The 21,571-nt window shown below is 40.8% G+C and overlaps 1 protein-coding gene across 1 annotated transcript in view; it reads left to right on the forward strand.

Annotated features, from left to right (window-relative positions):
- The window catches only part of grik2 (glutamate receptor, ionotropic, kainate 2), a 288,770-nt gene that overhangs the window by 200,614 nt on the left and 66,585 nt on the right, over positions 1-21,571 (forward strand). The window contains 2 exon segments of the mRNA XM_039619454.1: positions 2,893-3,116; positions 15,997-16,115. Coding sequence (XP_039475388.1) covers positions 2,893-3,116; positions 15,997-16,115 — 343 coding nt within the window.

A 21,571-nucleotide genomic window follows, 5' to 3' on the forward strand; every position in this document is an offset into this window, starting at 1 on the left:
ACTCAAAAAACTGTTTTATTTGTTGTTACCTGGCCCTTACTAAGAGTTTCTGATCTTTCAGACTTTATCTGATGTAGCGGTCAGCTCATACACAATATTTATTCTGTCATTTTAACATCCATGTAGATGCTGAAAATGAGAGCATCAACACGGCACTTCATCTGTTGTTAAACTCAGTTGGCTTCTCTCAAAATGTGAAAGAACCCACCACAATGCATAGAAAGTGATCATTAAACAATATTCCCTGAAAACCCTCTGTTGTCTGATCAATTCTAGTTTTACATTTATAATAATGGATGACACAGCAGTGGGGAATACACTTCATTATGGCAGATGTTACAGTGGTTTATTATCCTGTCAATAATTTTACATCTTCACTGCGTACGACTCTGTGGCTTCTCTGAAAAACAAAGCCTCAAGTTAGAAGTACTCTCTGATATAACTCTTAAATGCACATTTTAAAGGAGATGTTTGTTGCTCTATAACATAATACTGTTGCTCTGTTAAGCTAGAACATCTTACTATTCGTCACTGATTGAAGAAAATAAGAACAACCCCAGGTTTCTCTTCAGCACTGTAGCCAGGCTGACAAACAGTCAGAGCTCTGTTGAGGCTTTAACATTGATTTAATGTTAACTAGTAATGACTTCATGAACTTCACAAATAATGTTTTAACCATTAGAGAAAGAAAATATTCATAATCATCTCACAGATGTATATTTGTGTGCAGCTAGGAAGTGCTCAGTTTAAGAGTTGGGTTGGCATCAAGGATAATCCCAAATCAACGGGCATTTCCATGAAATGTTCAAATTCCCAACCTGTACAACAGTGATGTTACTGCATCAACACAATAAATATGAGTGGCCATAATAGAAATAAAATCAGAACTATTTTTGGTATGGCAATTCTTGCACAGTATTCTTCATTTTTATATCTATCATGACTTCTTTTTTTTATTGTTTTATGTCTTTTTTCAAGGGTCATTATTATAAATGCACATGTGTAGTAGTTTATATTATTCATACTATATATTATTATTCAAGGACAAGGCCCACTAGAGGATGTTGGGCCCCTAGGTCACCCTGAAGTCTGTCAGTCAGAGACATTTACATCAGTGGTCTATTGGAGGTCAGTTTGTAGAGATTGGACAGTGCTTATCCTGGTCCTCCTTCTACAAAAGAGGAGATACCAGTCCTGCTCATGGCCCTGTCCTTGTCTTCTGGAATCTCCTCTGTGCTCTTGAGACTGTGCTGGAAGATCCAGCAAACCTTCTGGCAATGGCATGGCTTCATGTGATATTCTGAAGGAGTTGGACTAGCTGTGCAACATCTGCAGGTTACCTCTGTCATGGCCCTGAGTCCGTGACTCAGTGATTTTGTATTTGGTGTATTTATTGTTGTTGTTATTATTATTATTTGTGGGCTGTTTTGGGATGGTTTGTGTTTTGGGGTTTTGGATACTGGGTTTCTGGGTTTGTGCTCCCTCTGTTGGTCCCTGGTGTTAGTGTTCCCCTGTCTCGTCAGGTTAATCAGGTCCAGCTGTGTCTCCCACCTGTGTGTGATTTCCCAGCGTCCCTCTGTGTATTTATAGTGTGTGTCTGCCTCTGTTCCTCGTCGCGTCGTCTGTATTCATCCTCTGTATTCATTCCCTGTGTTCTCTACATTACTCCGTGACTCCTCTGCGTGCTCTCCCTGCTGTCCTCCCTTCGTGTTCAGGTTTGCTATTCTATGGTTTAGTTTCTCCCAGTTTAGTTTATCCTTAGTTCTGTTTTGCCATCCCCACTTTGTGTTCTGTATTCTTAATAAACCACCCTCACATCTTAGTAAGTGCTGCATTTGAGTCCTCCTTTCCGCACATAACACAGCTGCTGCCCCAGTCGTGACAACCTCATTCTAGTAGTGACACTGTCCCCAGCCAGCCGAGTCAAAAGCACAGAAAAGATGATGAGGGAAACAACATCAGCGGCCTCAAATTGTACAATCATTCCTTGTCGTCTTAAAGTTGCCCCTCTAGACGATCTGTTGTTCATTTTTCACTTTATACATGATTGTTTCAGTATTTACTGATATCTTACTAATGTTTAATAGTGAGCAGTTTTTCATTGATTTGCAGTTAAACTTCAGGTACACAGAAACTATGGGACCAAAATATTTTCTAGAACATAACAGAGCCCCCAGTTTTGTCTTCCTGTTGTGTTTGATTGTTGTTTGTTGTTCTTTTTTTAATAGTGTGAATGGATTCACAGATTCATGTAATCATAGACTTCCATCTATCAGCTGTGAGCTCAGTCTATTTATCCTTAAGTGGCAACCTTCATAACACAAAAAGGATATATCTTTGAGGAATGAGCTACTTGACCTTGCTGTGGATGTTTAGAATTTAGAGTCACAATGCAGCCTGAGATTTATGAACTGTCAACACCAACATAGCTTTCACCTAAGATGTAGTGGCGTGATTTTCTTGTCTGTCTCTGTAGCACATTTGCTGTATAAGAATGGTTTTCAAATAAGTAAATATAATATAATATATGTAAACTTTGGAAACAGGCATTAATATTTTGATTAAAAAAAATAAATAAATAACAATATTTTTATAAGTGTCCTCACATCCACTGGGTCTTTATTTTGTCTACACTGACACAAGGAGGAAGCAGACAGAGGAAATAATTGAATGTTTTGATTTAGTTTCCAGAAAGCAAAAAGTGAATTTAATTATAGAGGTGTTCTTGATGGCTGGAAAGATAAAGAGGGTTTTAAATTTCTAGCTAAGTGCCTCAAGACAGACTTTGTAGTGTGTAAAGAGCTTGTTTGCTTAATTTGATTGCCTCTAAGTTCCTCCCGCACCCATAACTTATAGCCTATTCCTCTTTCCTTTTATGTTTCCCATTGACAGAAAGCTGATCTTGCAGTGGCTCCCCTCACCATCACATATGTGCGCGAGAAGGTTATCGACTTCTCCAAGCCCTTCATGACGCTGGGTATAAGTATACTGTACCGCAAGCCCAACGGGACCAACCCTGGGGTCTTCTCCTTCCTCAACCCCCTCTCACCTGATATCTGGATGTATATTCTGCTGGCTTACTTGGGTGTCAGTTGTGTGCTGTTTGTCATAGCCAGGTAACATGTTACTAAAGTGATTCAAATGATTGTAGCTTCACACACAGTCACACACATGGTTAGCTACAACTGCTCAGTGTTGTCTCACTAACGAGATCATTTCTATAATTAGAGAATCATGAGCACGCTTGTCACTTAGAAGGAGTGCTCACAATAATCATTGGTCAAAGTTTAGACTTGACATCATTGCTGTGTAATGTGTTTAATACAGTTTATCCAGCGAGGATCATATCAGTGCTGGTACACGGGTACCACTGTTAGACATTTGTAACAAAATGTTTTCTTTCACACTGTCATTTAATGTGGCTGCTAGTCTATAAGTGCCCTGGTTCTGCACACACTGATGCCAGTACATAAGTTTCAAACACACACAGAACCACTTCAGAAAGAGATGCTGTACATTGATCAGCCTGTGTGCATGTGTCTCAGAGGGTGGCAAAGAGATTCTGCATTCATATATGTGGATATGTGTGATGTGTCGAGCTAGATGTGAAGGCTGCTGCCCTCTCCCACCTTTCCCTCACTGTCCCCAGTGTCTCACAGATCATGCAGTATTTACTTTTCTCTTAATTCCTTCACCTTGCTTCAAATGTGACAATTTCTTCACTAGTTTTTCTCATATTTTCCAGTTACAACCCATAATAGTTTCAGTCAAATCTGATGACAAGCTCATCTGTAGTTTCTCTGCTGCCTGTGCGCCATTGCTGAATATGTAAAAATCAACAGCTAGTTTCATCTTTTCTAACCAGACAGAGATCCCAGGTGTTGTTCCTGTGATCTCTGTCCAGAAGATCTGCTGGAGCCACTCACCCAGTTTGGGGGTCAATGAACCGACTACTCCAACCACTGTTGCCTTCACCCTCCACATCTTCTCATGCTCTTCTCTCAGACCTTGGTACTTCTGGAGCTTCTTGTATTCCTTTTTCCTGATGGTGCTATCACTTGGTATGGCTACATGGATGTGGTGGATGTGGTGATACATGATCTTTGTTTCGGCCTTCTTCCTTCCACTTAGGGTACAGTCCCGAGGTGCTGAATATGGGGTGAAACCCTCCGTACATGGTAAGGAGCTTCCTTGTCTTAGCACTTCTATCTCCTCTTTTGTCCAGCTTATTATCCCAGGAGAATATCTGATGGCTGGCAGGCTGTAGGGCTTGACAGCCCAGGACTTGTTCTTCCCATTCAGCTGACTCCTCAGGCTTTCCTAGCAGCCTCTTCTTGGCACCCATTTGCCTGTGGGATTCCCAGTTACTTGAAGCTGTCCTTGATATCTGCAATGTTGGATTCTGGTAGTGCAATTCCCTCGGTCCAGACTACTTTCCTTATTTGAGTTACCATCGGATTACATTTCTCCACTCCAAATGATATTCAGATTGCTCCTTTCCGTAGTCGGTATCCGCAGCCAGTGTTGTAAATTATCTCACTGAGGGGGTTCGAGCCTATGCAGAACAGCAGTGGGGACAGAGCATCTCCTTGGCTTGAACTGGCTTGAAGTTGGCCTCCAGTGCTGTTGTTGTTGAACTTGCTGAATAACAGTTTAAGAACTTTCTGGATTGTTACAAATTCTGAAATTGTATTTATGATACAGAATACTTAATAATTCGTGGATTATCTTTTATAATTGAACGCTTGAAAATTAGCATAACTGTCAAAGCCTGATGTGAACCCAGTGCAGGCTGCAGTCCTTTGGTCTCTTCTCCTAAGTGCTCTACTTGATGAATGTCTTAAAAATTGATTTAGCGACTTCTGTTTTAAGGCAAGTTTATCTTTAACAATGCTGTGCAGCTCTACCTGATTTAGTAGTTGTAATTCAGGCACACATGTAAGTTAACTAATAATCTATGACATACAAGTGACATATGATACTCATGCAGCAGATAATTTAGGACTACTTAACACAATAATACATGCAGTGGGATCACTGGCATATCATTTTCAAAACCTTGTAATGCATTACTTAAATTCTTCTGTTTTTGCATGACATAAATTGGCAGTAGCTCAGGTTTAAAGAAGGATTGCTCATGATATATTAAATTTGTGTTACAACCCAATATCACGGCAAAGCGTGTATTAGACATGCTGGTCCACCATGCGGTCGTCAGGCTCTCTTATGCATGAAATGCACACGCATGCTTAAGTTACAGTAAGCTGCAGCACCAGCAGAGGGAGATATTTTATTTCAAGCCAACATGAAATAGTCATGGGAAATGTTTAAAGAGACATTACTAACACATTTCTATGTAAATACATATCAGTGTCTTTACATGTAAATGTAGTGTGTATTTGTTTAAGCAGATTCTTTTAAAAGCTAAAGTAGGTCAATGTTCTTTGAAGGTTCACCAGTTTGATCTGGTTGATTTTCCTTGTGGTTGCTATTTGGAGCCAGGTGAAGTAAAAAGAGAAAGGGAAGTTTGTGTTAACTGTAAAACTTTTGGGAGACACACCAGCCTTCTTGCACCTTGTTCCATGACCCAACAGTTTTACCGTTAATAAACGTGTTTTCCAATGTTACTGGCGTTATGATCACACAAGAGAATATAAAGCAGCAACTGTCATCTAAGTTGGCTCAGAATATGCACCTATCTGTATTTATTATTACAGTAAGCATGTGCTTGGTAAGTGTATAAATGTCCCCCTCACTTTATTCCATCTTTTCTCCCGTATACACAACTGCATGCTGGGCTACAGCTGCATGGTTTGGCTGTAGACTGTAGGACATACGAGTCTTACAAAATTTTGTGAAATGGGAAATTGAAAAGAAATATTGTGTAGAGTGAACAGAAAATGTTGGGAATGTGTCCCAATTATGTGAAAAAAATACATGTTTATTATATACTATTAATTATTATGTTAGTTCTTTTATTGTAATAGATCAGCCACAACATTATAATTGGTGAAAGGTAAAGATCATTATTCATTTATTCAAAAATGAATAAATAAACAAATTCTTGACAAAACTAGCCTTACCCAGCTAATATAATACAGAATGGCAACAGACACCCCGTGAGGGAAACATGGCCGGGTTAAGCTGGATAAGCTGCCAAGCAAAACTCTACATCCCTCCCTGTGCATCTCTGCTGCATCCTTCCTTATGCACTACCGTAGTACAGAAAAGAGCAGAGAAGACATAAATAGAAACAGATATGATATATCATTAGTCAGATACAGCTAGACTTGTAGTCAAGACCGCCTAAACCAAGACCAAGACAGACCGAGTCAAGACCAAGACAAAGTTGAGACGAGACCGAGACAAAAAAGTCTTTAAACTGCAGCCAGATGCTGCTTCGTTTACGGGTTTCAGGCATATTTATGTGTTTTTGCTTTCGCACAGCCCTCCTCACCGCTGTCTACTGTCTCACTCACTTACTGAGAGGACAGACGCACGCTCCACTTGACTGTCGCGTCTGTCACCCTCTCTGTTTTTCACATAATGATATTATCCTATATCCTCGCATGTGATTGGCCACAATATGGAGGGATTGGAGCATAGCTGAGCCACTGTGTGAGAGCTGAGCAGCGAAAGGAAATTAAGTGAGGAGCCGGCTCTCGCTCAATGGGAGTCGACTCTTCTGATTCACTACAAAGCACTCTCTAAGCACGGCTCTTAGAGCTGATGCTTTTGCGCATGACACATTATCGATAGTTACGTTGTGTGTCATGGATACTGTTGACTCCAAATCTCCCGACCACTATGTTGATCTGAGACAGCAAGACCAAGACAAGACCATGACCACGCAAGACTGGTCTCAAGACATCCAACTCTACATACAGCACAATAAGAGAAGCTGGGTTCGAGGTACAGTTTGCCAGCTGAGCAACCAGAGAGGGCTGGCACTGAGATCAGCTGATCTGCCAGCGTCCTAGTTGGGTTCAACTTTGGGGCCTGCCTGAGTTCATGGGATCCCTAATACATGTAGTTTTAATGCTGTGGTTGATTGGTGTATATGTTGAATGCCTTCTCACCCACTTTCTGCTTTCTGTAGTATATAGCCATTTATATGAGTTTTGTATCCTTTATTTGTTTGAGATTATTTCTTTTTGTGATTTGTGTCTTTACATCAATTCAAGTGGGGTAAGGATACTTTTTGGCTGCACCCCTTTCAGCGGTTAGCTTTTCACATTTGATTTGCCAGAGTTTTGTGCTGGATGCTGTTATTGACTCAATTCCTACGGGGGTAACCATACAAATTAGGTAAATGCCATTTACTTTAGATTCTTACCATAGGATTTCAGAAGACATGTCTTTCCACAAAGAATGATCCACTTGGTCTAAGTAGCTCACAGACCTTGTGTTGAAACCATTCAAACAGGGAATAGTGAAAAGGGAAAACCTTATTGGCATTATATCCATAATATTGTCCTTACTGATGTTTTTAATTGGTACTATAAAATTAATATTTGGTACTATAAAAACTGAAGCAAACAGAATTGCACCACATTGTCTCCCTTCTGTAGCTCATTGAACTTTGAGAACCTTGCATTAGTTGTGAATGATGATGGAAAATGTAAATTGACTGGTGCTCGTGGTCATTTAGCTGTTAAATGATGAGATGACACTCATTTCAGTCAACATTATAAAACACAGGGTCTTAACAGGCAAATTGTTACAAGCAAGACCCACAGCTGAGTTTCACTGTGAATATATATTTGTGTGTGTATGTGTGCGCACTTATACATCAAACCAAAGATTCGACTGTTACTTATACTTGAGGCTCAAAATGTGGGTTTAGTGTCAGGTTATGATTAGGTTTAGACTAAGGGTTAGACATTCATGTTGGTGTTTAGGGTAAGCAGCTAGGGAAAGCAATGTCAATTAGATGTCCTCACTCAGATATAAAAAGCAAGTTGTGTGTGTGTGTGTGTGTGGGTGGGTGTCTGTGTGTGATTTGTGTGTGTGTGTGTGTGTGTGTGTGTGTGTGTGTGTGTGTGTGTGTGTGTGTGTGTGTGTGTGTGTGTGTGTGTGTGAGAGAGAGAAAGAGAGAGAGGGGAAGAGAGAGCCTACACATTACATATTTAATGTTGTTTTATTGTGTTTTATTCTGTGTGTCACTGTTTGGTCCAGTGGCTCAAGTATGAGTGCTACACTGCCAAACAGACAGTAATAGGACTGAAATTACAGTTGTAGAAGCAGAGTAGCTTTCTTTTCCAGCTATAGGCTTAATTTACATGAATGCACAGCTGAATTATGACTGTGGTGTTCTGACACCTGCCCTGTTTCCTCCTGTTACATATGTCAGTGTAACGGTTTGTTATCCCCTGTATGTTCATCTTAATGACAGAAAAAACATTTCCACTGCTTCTGGTGCAGGTGATAAAACATAGTACATTCCTTCTAAATTCCATCTGTTAGCCATTTGTTATATTTTGAAGAACAAAGTTACCAACATCATCAGCATCCTGAGCAAAATGTTTCTGCAGAACAATTACAAACAGAGACATAAAATCATGTGACCATAATCTGTCCGTATTTTGCAGTAACTATGACTCATGATTTGACTTCTAATTCTTGTCTGTATTTTTCAAAAGACCATACTTCTTCCTGTCACATCAAAGCATAATTGACCAGTCTTTAGTGTTTTCATGATAACATTTAAGTTAATATGTGCTCATATTAAAGTCACTCCTCAGTATCCCACAGTCCTTCTCCTGTATATCATATATATATATATATATATATATATATAAAACAGCACGCCTATGGGCAGTTTTATCCTTCAAGCTCGGGTCCTCTACCAGAGGCCTGGGAGCTTGAGGGTCCCATGCAGTATCTTAGCTGTTCCCAGGACTGCGCTCTTCTTCTGACAGAGATCTCCGATGTTGTTCCCGGGATCTGCTGGAGCCACTCGCCTACCTTGGGAGTCACCGCACCTAGTGGTCCAATTTCCACTGGGACCACCATTACCTTCACCCTCCACATCCTCTCGAGCTCTTCTCTGAGCCCTTGGTATTTCTCCAGCTTCGTGTTCCTTCTTCCTGATATTGCTGTCATTCGAACCGCTACATCGATCACTACAGCCGTCTTCTTCTGTTTGTCTACCACCACTATGTCCGGTTGGTTAGCCACCACCATTTTGTCCGTCTGTATCTGGAAGTCCCACAGGATCTTAGCTCGGTCATTCTCCATCACCCTTGGGGGCATCTCCCATTTTGACCTCGGAACTTCCAGGTCATACTCGGCACAGATGTTCCTGTACACTATGCCGGCCACTTGGTTATGGCGCCCATGTATGCCCTGCCTGCTAGCATCTTGCACCCTGCTGTTATGTGCTGGATTGTCTCAGGGCATCTTTACACAGCCTCCACCTGGGGTCTTGCCTGGTGTGATAGACCCCAGCCTCTATGGATCTTGTACTCAGAGCTTGTTCCTGTGCTGCCATGATTAGTGCCTCTGTGCTGTCTTTCAGTCCAGCTTTGTCCAGCCACTGGTAGGATTTCTGGATATCAGCCACCTCCTCTATCTGCCGGTGGTACATACCGCAGGGGCCTGTCCTTCCATGATGGTTCCTCGTCTCCTCCTCTTTCTTGGGTTTCTGCTGCCTGAGGTATTCACTGAGCACTCGGTCAGTTGGGGCCATCTTCGTGATGTATTCGTGGATGTTCGTTGTCTCATCCTGGACTGTGGTGCTGACACTCACCAGTCCCCTCGGCCCCTTCCTTCCGCTTAGCGTACAGCCTCAGGGTGCTGGACTTGTGGTGAAACCCTCCATGCATGGTAAGGAGCTTTCTTTGTCTTTATGTCAGTGGCTTCTATCTCTCCTCCTTTGGCCAGCCTATTACCCCAGCAGGGTACCTGATCACGGGCAGGGTGTAGGTGTTGATGGCCCGGATCTTGTTCTTACCGCTCAGCTGACTCCTCAGGACTTGCCTGACCCTCTGCAGGTACTTGGTGGTTGCAGCTTTCCTAGCGGCCTCTTCATGGTTCCCATTCGCCTCGCGGGATCCCCAGGTAGGGATGGAGTATCGAAACCCGTTCTTGTTGAGAACCGTTCCCACTGTTTCAATTCCTTGGAATTGTTTGCCATTTTGCAAACGATTCCTTATCGATTCCAGTCGCCCGAATGACGCCACCACGCTATGGAGCGTCATTTACCTGGCAGGGCGCCTAAGCGGCTCAAACGCTAAAAAGTTTGGTTATACTTTACGAGAACGGATGACAACAGGGCAACTTGCAATACTTGCAAAGTAGATATTTCATTTAAAGGAGGAAACACTACGAATATGCAAAAGCATTTGCTCACAAAACACGCGATGACCTTAAATGAATGTCGTGTTTTTAATTCCACTCCGGACTCGTGAATCTCAACCCAGCAGCAGCGGTAACGTTTGCACGTCCTCTCCCGTTAATGCGGCAGGTAAATAATCAGCTAACAGTGCATATTATGTTAGCGCGATCTGCCTTATCACAAAACCTGCCATCACTGTGCATTTAGGTGACCATGATGAGACAGACAGAGTCTGGCTGGCAGCTCTCGCTGCAGTCTACCGTTAGCGTCTCCTTTCAGGCCAGGATAGACGAATGTCACCGAGCAGTGACTAAGTTTGTGGTAAAAGGCTTGCACCCATTTGCCCCGATTTTCGGTAAGTGAATGTGTTTAATTGTAGGCAGGGACATTACTGGATATTCTTGTGTAATTGCTACGGAATAATTTATGTTATACTTTGTTATTGCTACAGAAGAATATTTATTTTATTATTTTACATTTACAATTTTTTTTCCTGGGGACCCTGTGACACCCCATTGAAGAGCCGTAGGCTGTGGATCTCTTAAGATCTCACTGTTGGGTTTGTAAGGCCATGTTACTCATAAATTTCTGTCTTGTTCAAAGAGAAGATATAAAACAAAGATCTAAGCTAATCGACCTTAGTGTTCTCCTTTTTTAAAAAGAATCGATAAAGAATCGAATCGTTAAACAGAATCGAAAATGGAATCGGAATCGTGAAAATCTTATCAATACCCATCCCTATCCCCAGGTACTTGTAACTGTCCTCTATGTCTGCAATGTTGCCTTCTGGTAGTTCGATCCCCTCAGTTCTGACTACCTTCCCTCTCTTTGTTATTATCTGACTACACTTCTCCAGCCCGAATGACATCCCGATGTCATTGCTGTATATCCTGGTAGTGTGGATCAGTGAATCGATGTCTCGTTCACTCTTGGCATACAGCTTGATGTCATCCATGTACATGAGGTGGCTGACAACTGCTCCATTCCATAGTCGGTATCTGTAGCCAGTCTTGTTAATGATCTCACTGAGGGGGTTCGGGCCTATGCAGAACAGCAGTGGAGACAGAGCATCTCCTTGGTAGATCCCGCACTTGATGGTGACTTGGAGTTGGCCTCTAGTGTTGTACGCCACATCCCCATTGAGTTCCTGATGAAGGCTCTTAGGGTCCTGTTGAGCTTGTACAGGTCTAGGCATTCCAGTATCCAGCTGTGGGGCATTGAGTCATAGGCCTTCTTGTAATCAATCCAGGCAGTGCACAGGTTGGTCAGCCTGGTCTTGCAGTCTCGGCTGACTGTTCTGTCTACCAGTAGCTGGTGTTTTGCGCCTCTGGTATTCTTGCCAATCCCTTTCTGTGCCCCGCTCATGTATTGACCCATGTGCCTGTTCATCTTAGCCAATATGATGCCTGACAGGAGCTTCCACGTGGTGCTGAGGCAGGTTATTGGTCGGTAGTTGGATGGGACCGGTCCCTTCTTGGGGTCCTTGGGGATCAGGACCGTCCGACCTTCGGTTAGCCATTGCGGGTGTCTCTCGTCAACTAGCAGCTGGTTCATTTGTGCTGCCAGACGCTCGTGGAGTGCAGTCAGCTTCTTCAGCCAGTAGGCGTGAACCATGTCGGGGCCTGGTGCTGTCCAACTCTTCATACTAGAGACCCGTGCTTGGTCTCTAGTCTCTTCTCTTGAATGTTGGAACACTGAGCTACTAGTTGTTTCGCCGTCATTGTGGATGTTGGGTATCGAAGAATCCACAGTTCCCTCATCCTATTCATGTAACCCCTTCCGCCAGGGTTACTTGTGTAGTAGCATTCCAACAACGCCCTGTTTTCGTCTCTTGCCCACCGATGCCTTCTTGTTCCAGTAGCCCACTTCTCGTCAGGGTGCCCTGGTTCCTCAACACCTGACGCCGACCTTGTTGATCCGGGCGACGTCCGAGCCGGCATGCCTTCATATTTATCTGTCTCGCTCATATCTGCGGTAGACTCGCTTAGCATAAGGCTAGCCTATGCTAGACATCCCCAGGCAGGAATCGAACTTGCGATCCCCTGCTCCAAAGGCTATCCAGCTGCCGTTATATATATATGTGTGTGTACAGTGTTGGGAAGGTTACTTTTAAAATGTATTCCATTACAGAATACTGATTACATGCCCCAAAATGTATTCTGTAACGTATTCCGTTACGTTACTCAATGAGAGTAACGTATTCTGAATACTTTGGATTACTTAATATATTATCGTGCTGTTTACAACTACGTGAATGTACTATTGCTGTGATTTATTACTGTTACTGAAGGTCCATGACTCCGAACAGTAGTAAAGGGACCTCTGGCTAATACGCCGGGTTCGTGGTCGGGCTGGTAGCCGAAAACTAGCTTTACTTTGTTGTCTGGGTCAACTTTGCTTGCCAGAGACAGAGAGAGGCGTTGAAAGACTGCTCCAACTTATTTATACGAACACAGTGTACAGTTCAGTTCAGTCTTAATAGCTGACTTACAGCTGGGCTCGTCAGGCACTCTTCTTGGCTGCAGTGGTTATTATTATATTTACATGCTTCCAGCTCCCGTTTTTGCTCCGTGACAGCTCGGACTTTCCTTTCTCTCCTCCCTCACTCACAGACACATAACGTGTATGGTAGTCCATTCTTGCTGCAGCACGGACTACACTGCCCATGATGCTACATTCTTTAGGGCCATGCCTGTAGCATTCTGCCTTTAGCTTAGCACAACAACAACAACAAAAAGCGCTCTCGCCCAGGAAACACGCAGAGAGAGAGCGCCACCCTGTAACCATGGCAACCGTAACGCTGCCGCCTGGAACAACATTACGTAGCTGTCAAACAAACCCAAACAGTCCTGACCTGCGACAATATGAAACAGGGAAGTACCGTGTAATCCATTTATTTCAACAAAGTAACTGTATTCTGAATACCACCTTTTTAAACGGTAACTGTAACGGAATACAGTTACTCATATTTTGTATTCTGAATACGTAACGGCGGTACATGTATTCCGTTACTCCCAACACTGTGTGTGTGTATATATACACACACACATATATATATATATGTATATATATATATATATATATATATATATATATATATATATATATATATATATATATATATATGTATATATATATATATATATATATATATATGTATATATATGTATATATATATATATATATATATATATATATATATGTATATATTGTTTTTGGAAGGGTTGAGTCATGTTACATCTGCCATGAAGCTAACATTAAAATGACTAGCCATAATTCGCCTGACTTAATGCCATTAAAATCAAGATCACTTGAGTTATGCAGCAGGACAATGATTGCAATGATGGGAAAGACTCATTACCAGTTATCGCAAATGCTTGATTGCAGTTCTTGCTGCCAAGGGAGGCACAACCAATTATAAGATTCATGAGGCAATTAGTTTATCACATGGAGCCAGGTAGACTTGAATAGCTTTTTTCTCTTAATAAATGAAATCATTATTTAAAAAGTGTATTTTGTATTTACTCTGATTATCTTTGGCTAATGTTAAAATTTCTTTAATGATATGAAACATGGAAGTGTGACAAGGAGGCAAATATTTTTCCATAGCACTATATCTAGAGCTTTTCTTTGCTGTTGACCTACACGCACAGCCAATTTAGAATGAGTAATAACTTAGCTTGTGTTTCTATTAAAGGACAAATCCAGAGCACATGGAAAAAACCCACATGACACAGACACAGTAAGATTGAAACTAAGAATTGTAGGGCAATAACAAGAGGGTTACAAAATGGGTCAAATACTTTTAATCCACAAATGCTTTTCATTTTCATGGCAACTTACATAAATGATGAACTCATAGTAACACTCGACATTAGTATTATCATACATTATCATTGGACTTTATGCAGTAAGACCCTGATGATTAAAGAAAGCACAACATTGTTTCTATGCCACTGCTGAACTCTCCTGTTTTGCTTCATGCTTATCTCTGTGCTAACCTTGCTCAAAGATTAGATGACCTGAGATAATGTAAGGAAAATATAATTGGATCAAAGTGACAGCAAACGGTCTCTATAGTGAGGAACAAGTTCAGCTATGTTCTCTCCTGTAAATGTCATTGCACCCAACCAACAGCAGCAGCCTAACGTGTCATTCACATAATACTAATGACAACTTTGCTTAACCATATTCATAGTGAACTGTGCCTGGCTTTTTGCAACATGATTGGAGCAAATTCACTGAGAAACAGACACAAGGGATTGGGTCACATTGTTGCATTCTCCAAGGTTGCAGTTCAGCTCAACTCAATTTGAATTGAAATTTTACAAGCAGGCTAATCTGGGGAAATTAAGCTGAACAGACAGATTGCTTTAATGCCGAGGATTAAATCAAAAATCAGGCACATTCACAGATCGTTGAGCAATACACAAAACACATATGAAATTCAATACACAATATCCCTCCTAAGTGTTATAGGATTGAAAAGGCACATCGCCACTAACCATAATATAATAGCAACAGTGACTGGTCAGTGTACGGTTATGATGCTGTCATCCATCCAGTCTCTTCAGCCTATCCCAGCTGCCACAGGGCGAGAGGCAGGGTGCACCCTGGACAGGCTGTCGCAGGACTAACACATAAAGACAAACAACCATTCACACTCAGAGTCACACCTCCGCCAATCCTGTTATTATCTAAGCATTATTAACTAATGCTGATAAAATGCTGTCATTTTATCAATAAAGAAACACATCTTCATATGAGTCTTGTATTTCACCCAGAGGATAATGGATTACAACCATGACACACTGAAGTGCAGCAGTTTCATCTACTTTAGTCTCCACAGACATGTAACATCCCCTCAGAGTTTTTGTTTTTTTACTTCCAGAAAAGTAAAGCCTCTTACAAAACCTACATTATGCTTTTCCATTTAATTGTTCAAATTACTGTGTGTCTGGCTGAGTCGAGATAGAGGGCTGGTTCCCCCTTTTACTTCAACACAAACCAAATCAGGTCAGGACGCTTAACTGTAGACCAATCAACCTTTACTAATCTAATGTCACTTTTTTTTAACATGAATAAACGAGAACTCTCTTTGCTTGAAGAGTGCTTTGAGTGAGAGGGATCACCAGGGCTGGCGTGGGCATGATGGGAATGAGCCATTTGATCTGCTGAATATTAATGCTCCTTCAAGATTATAAGGATTATTAGTTCTTTTCTCGGCTGGCGATGGAGTTATTTTCAGAACCCATCGATTAAATTACAGAGGGAACTGCCTTTGATATGAGCACATCCACATGACGAGGCACTTTGGATTATCAGTGCTGCTCAAACCCACTCCCCAACCATTCTATGGTAATAAAATTGAAAAACACACAAAGGGAATTCAGATGAGAATTTTTAGGCTGTATCTTGATAACTGAGCTATTCATTAAGGAATCAAATTAACAGCAACATGATCTGAAGCATGCTAGCATAGCAATGCTTATTGATTTGGGAAGTGTCTCTGAACATTGACTAACCTTTGTGTTCTTTCCTTTGTCTCCCCAGGTAGGAAGACCACTCTTGGTCTCTTTCAGTGTATACTCTTGTGTCTTTATGCAGCTGCAGTAAAAATATGTGTGTGTGTGTATGTTCTCTGTTAATTGTCACAGGTTTAGTCCCTACGAGTGGTATAACCCCCACCCTTGCAACCCTGACTCGGATGTAGTGGAAAACAATTTCACCCTGCTTAATAGTTTCTGGTTCGGAGTTGGAGCTCTCATGCAGCAAGGTAGACGCCTCTGCCTCCCCCCTTTTTCTAGCACAAGTCCCACTTTTTGCTGGGGGTCAACCTTGCTCTTTGACCAGGCCCATGACCATGCATGGGGGCCTCTGTGCATGTAGCTAGATGCTTTACATGTAGTCCAGCAGGATGGTTTGAGAAGACTTTGAGCAATGTGATCGGTATATGACAGTGGTGCTCCTGCATGCTTTCCTTCTCCCTCCTCACATTCCTGACCTATCATATAACAGCCATCACAACAGGTAGGTATCCCCACCCAAAACATGTGAGATGGATCAGATGTCTGATTTTCTGTGAGAATGTAAACTTAATCTGTGTTTGTTTTTTTTCCTTCTGCCAAATCTTCTCAACTAATTAGCACCCCTAGATTGAGAAAATTAACAGAAATGGAAATAGAAACACTTTATGACAGCACTTTCTATCACAGCTCAGTAATAACCTGGTAACAGTAGAGTAACAAGGGGGAAACAAGAGCGTAATATTGTGGTAATTTCTAAGTTATTACCACTCAATTACCTGTGGTAGTTTTTGTGTAATAAGCGGGAAACAGAAGCTGCTTGTTTCTATTTAATAGCATATTAAGAACCAAGTAAAAACCTTTTAAAACAAACTTAAAGTTTGTTTAAAGTAATTTTAAAGTAAAACAAGTGTGATGTAATTGGCAGTTCTTTGAGCCAATTTAAATACAAACTGTCCTAAAAAGTTTGTTTAAAAGTAATTTTTCATCTTTTTTTAAAAGAACCACAATGTTAAAACAAGTGTGATGTAATTGGCAGTTCTTTGAGCAACAATTTCACAGATACAAACTGTCCTACTGAAAAAGTGCACCATTATAATGTGTTTAGAAAGCAATAAATAATCAATTCATCTTTTTACTTTTCTGCCCAAAACAACACATTGAAATATTTAATGTCTATCATTAGAAATAAACCACTACAAAATTTACTGGTGGTAAATAGCTGTATTCTGAGTACACCACACCATCCAACCCTCATTCACCTTAACTGTTGAAAACTGGTGTTCAAGTTTTGGGCAAATATATATATATATATATATATATGTATGCTTATTTGAAAGTATAACTAACCGCATCTAGTTCTCAATAATTCTCAATACAATAATAATGGTGGGCTTATTTCATGACGATCTTACTTTTATGCAATCTTAGTTTTTAGAACTACTCTAAGCATTATCTGCTAATCTAACGTTAGCTACTAACCTGCTGTTAGCTACTTTGTTCGTGGTGTAAGTTGACAGTACTTGACGTAAGTTAGCAGACATAGTCCTAAATATAACTTAAGGAATTAAAAAATTCAGTCCTGCAGCAGTAGCTATAATATGGGTTTTATTCCAAATGTATTGTTATAATCCACTGGTTTATGCAAGCATGGATCTACAACACAAGCCAAAAAGGAGGCAAACGGTGGCTAAAGTTAGCAGTTAGCGTCAACTTCTTCTTTGTCTTTATCCAGGACTCAAATAAAAAGCGCAGTCTCCCAGTAGGCAGCAGGCTGCCACCTACTGGCAGCCAGCTCGTTGCAGGCTGTTCTATTTATGCTTATTACACAGAACCTACCACAGGTGTTTCCAGGTAATACTCACTCACTTTTCAAGTTTATTATTACGTTCTTGTTTCTGCATTATTACCCTACTATTACCACTTTATTACCGAGCTGTAGGTCCACATTATTAACCCCAGTTTTGTTATCCAATTACATAAATTTAAGCGTAACTTTACTCCTCTGTAACCACTTTTGGAACAATGATATTACTTGGATATTAAGTGGTTATTACTTTGGTAATTGCATATTAATAACTTAGAAAATACTACATTGTTACGCTCTTGTTTCCTCTTGTTACTCTACTATTAACACATTATTACCGAGCTGTAATAGAAAGTACTACCCACTTGGTATACAATTTTTGGGGGGCCATTATCTTATATATTTAATGACACAATGAGATATGCTGTGTTTCATATCATAAACATTTGCGTACAAAGCCTTGAAAGCATGCTATGTACTGTATGTATGACTTGCAACAAAACACTGGAATGGAGCACACAGGGAAGTAGCTGCAAGATTCCAGATTGTGTTAAAGGATCAGTTTATGCAAATGACAAGAAGGAAAATAAGTTAAAGCCAGCTGCACAGCGAGATGCCTTTAATGGCATCTCGCTGTGCAGCTGGCTTTGTCCAGACTCTATCATCGCTTCCATACTAGACTACATAAAAGTCAGATGTAGCTACTGCGTCAGAAAAGTAAATCCAGTAGCGGAGTGGTTTAGAGTATATATTTATATCATTAAGGGTTGTTTGGTGCTAACTCACATTTACAAAATGTCCACTTCTCTCATGAAATACTAAGTGAGTACAATGTTTTTCACAAGTCATTATGGCTTAAACTACGTTCCCATCTCATCAGTGTGCTGTGGTCTTCCTGCAAATTAGGTATACATTAGGCCTCAAAGAGAGATAATGTTTTCCAATCAGGTTAAGTAGCAGTTCACGTCTGGCTCCGAAAACACCACAGATGAAAGTGGCCAACTGATACACAGGGGTGCACATAAGTGGTCCGCAGGTGCGCTTTGCTGTCAAAATAAAAGACGCGCACCAGATAAGAAGTTGAAACGCGCGTTTGCGTACATATAAAAGGCAGTGTTTGTCCGCTAGAGTGGGATTTTCACGGCATATTCTGCACCACATCTCTGTGCAATCATCATTTGTTTGAAGCCAGCTCACCTCCTGCAACCACTTTTCTGAGAATACGCGCTTCTTTTGTGGTTCGGACTCCTTCTGACATTTCTTTGGAGGTGGAGGAACACCAAAGTAATTGCTTAAAGGAGCTTGCTTCTTCGACATCTTTAAGAGTTCTAAACAAATGTCTGTCCTCCTCCACAAAATCTTATGTACGCAAACACGCATTGCAACTTCTTATCTGGTGTGCGTCTTTTATTTTGACAGCGAATGCGCACCTGCGGACCACTTATGTGCACCCCTGGTTATAGAGTTCATTTGTTGTACTCACAGAACTAAAAGAATGAAACTTCTTACTATAGTAACAGTAATCATTTTGAACTTCTATTTAAATGAGTTTCTCAGTGTGAACAACATTTTTTCTTGATTACATAACACACAGCAGAGACAGAGCATTGATCTGTGCAACTAACACGCTAGGAAGTCCTTGAGGTCCTTCATACAGCCCAGACAGTTATTGTGATGCAACAGGCTCCATCAGACTTTTTCAAGGCCTTCCCAGTGAAACTTCAGCAGGGTGAACTAAAAAAGAGAGAAAAATATTAATCACAATACCCCATCGAAGTACTTTAGCTCACATGGTGAAAACTGAGCAGCTCTACCAGGAAAACTACAGTACAGTTTTATTTATACAGCGCCAAATCACAACATCAGTCAGCCCAAGGGGCCAGAAAGTCGTCACAACATTTACTTGTTACACATTTCATCCTGTTGCAGCTTTATTCCTCTAACTAATCTAAACTAATGGATTAGACTGATTTTTCACCTCAGAATTCTTTTTTACACCCCGTGATCACAAAGTGAAAAAAATGGTTGCGCATAACTCTTAAGAAATTATAAAAAGTTGAAAAAACTATTTTACTGAGGCTTGGCTTTCGCGTGGCAGCTCTATCGTACACGTGTGATTTGTGTAGAGTTGCACAAATAGTTGTCCTTCTGGAAGGTTCTCATCTTGCCACAGATCAATCCTGGAGCTCTGTCACAGTGACCATCACATTCTTGGTCACCCTAATCACTCAGATTGTCCAGGTGGACAGCTCTAGGAACTTATTCCATTTACAGATAATGGAGGCCACTCTGCTCATTGGGACAGTGATGCTGCAGAAATCTTTCTATACCCTTCCCCACATCTGTGCCTCTAAGTAACCATGTCTGAGAGGTCTACAGGCAGTTCCTTGGACTTCATGGCTTACTTTGTGCTCTGACGTACATAGTTGTAGAAACATCTGGCAGATGGTCACTGGAAACAGAATGCAGCTGAGCTCAATTTCGAGTGTCATGCAAAAGGTGTGAAAAGTTTTATACATGTTACATTTTTGTTTTCTTTTTTCTAAATGAGTGTGAAATATTTTTAAGAAAACTTTTTTTCACTTTGTCATTATGGAGTATTGTGATTTGAATTTTGAGGTGAATAATTAATTTAATCAATTTTGGAAAAATTAACATGAAGCAAATATGGATCAGGTGAAGCGCTGTGAATACTTTTCAGATGAACTGTACAGGTCTCAGAACATGGGCAAGGCAACACTATCTGCATCACTAAATCACTCCGGAATGTAATGGCTTGGCATTCATATCGCATGTGTTTCTCATAGGTACTGGGTTGCTATGACTTACTTATTGACCATGCTTACTAATATCTCCAGATTAGCTTGTAACGCAGATCCATAAGTATTCCAGTTACTTTGAATAAATAAATAAAATTGCAGATTTTTTCATAACTTTACCCCAACAAAACAAATGAAAATATCTGATAAGCATTCAGCATACGTTTGTAGCATCTGAAAAAGAGTTTAGTAAATGTCATGTATTGTAGCATGAATTGTAGTTTAGTGTTCACTAAAAAGGATGATGATGATGGAGAGACATCATGTTGAGAAGATGTGGAGCCAGAAGACTGTGCGACTAGTCTCGACAAACACACAGTAGCTACATAACAGTATGCTGGTCTACACTGTAGAGAGGCTCCCCTGCCGGGCGGCTTGCCTAACCCCCCAGAAAACTGTGGGACGTGCTGTTTGGTCATGACGTTACCTTGGGTACATGACAGTCAGCCCCATCCAGGCTCTGTTTGGTCTGAAGGTCGCCCATTGTTTTCTGTTCTGGTGCAAAAGTATAAAAAGTCCAAACCTGGTAATACCTTCATCTGATTGCTGGTCATGGGTCCCACACAGAACAAACATTGTATTGTTACCAGCACTGATGAATGTGTGTTTGTTCTCATTCATGTTGAGTTGTGGTTTTTAAAATGGACAAAATGGGTGGCTGTTGGCCCTACTGGGTGACTTTATTGCCATGGTTGAATATACCTAATAATATACTGCTTTCAAATCACAAATCACTTTTTATACCATTTCAAACTTTAGCTAAAGATTGCATGCCAACATAACGATATTTTAGGAACATTTTACAATTACTGTATTTTCTCAGGAATTACATTTCTTTTTTCAGAACATATTTATTGTATATTTCTTGTATTCCCACTATTGTCGCTTCTTTTAATAGATAAGGAGGACTTCTCACATTATTAATTAACTCCATAAAAATGTGTATTAACATAAACCGTATTTCCTGCACCTTACAGACAGTAGTGGTTTTAAATTCTACCAAACCAGCGAGTGCAAATGGAAGTCTCCAACTAACACTATCGTTAAAGATTAAAAAAAAAAAAAAACTGATAATGTGATA

This window comes from Oreochromis aureus, linkage group 11 (assembly GCF_013358895.1).
Source record: "Oreochromis aureus strain Israel breed Guangdong linkage group 11, ZZ_aureus, whole genome shotgun sequence".
In the NCBI taxonomy this organism is placed as follows: Eukaryota; Metazoa; Chordata; class Actinopteri; order Cichliformes; family Cichlidae; genus Oreochromis; species Oreochromis aureus.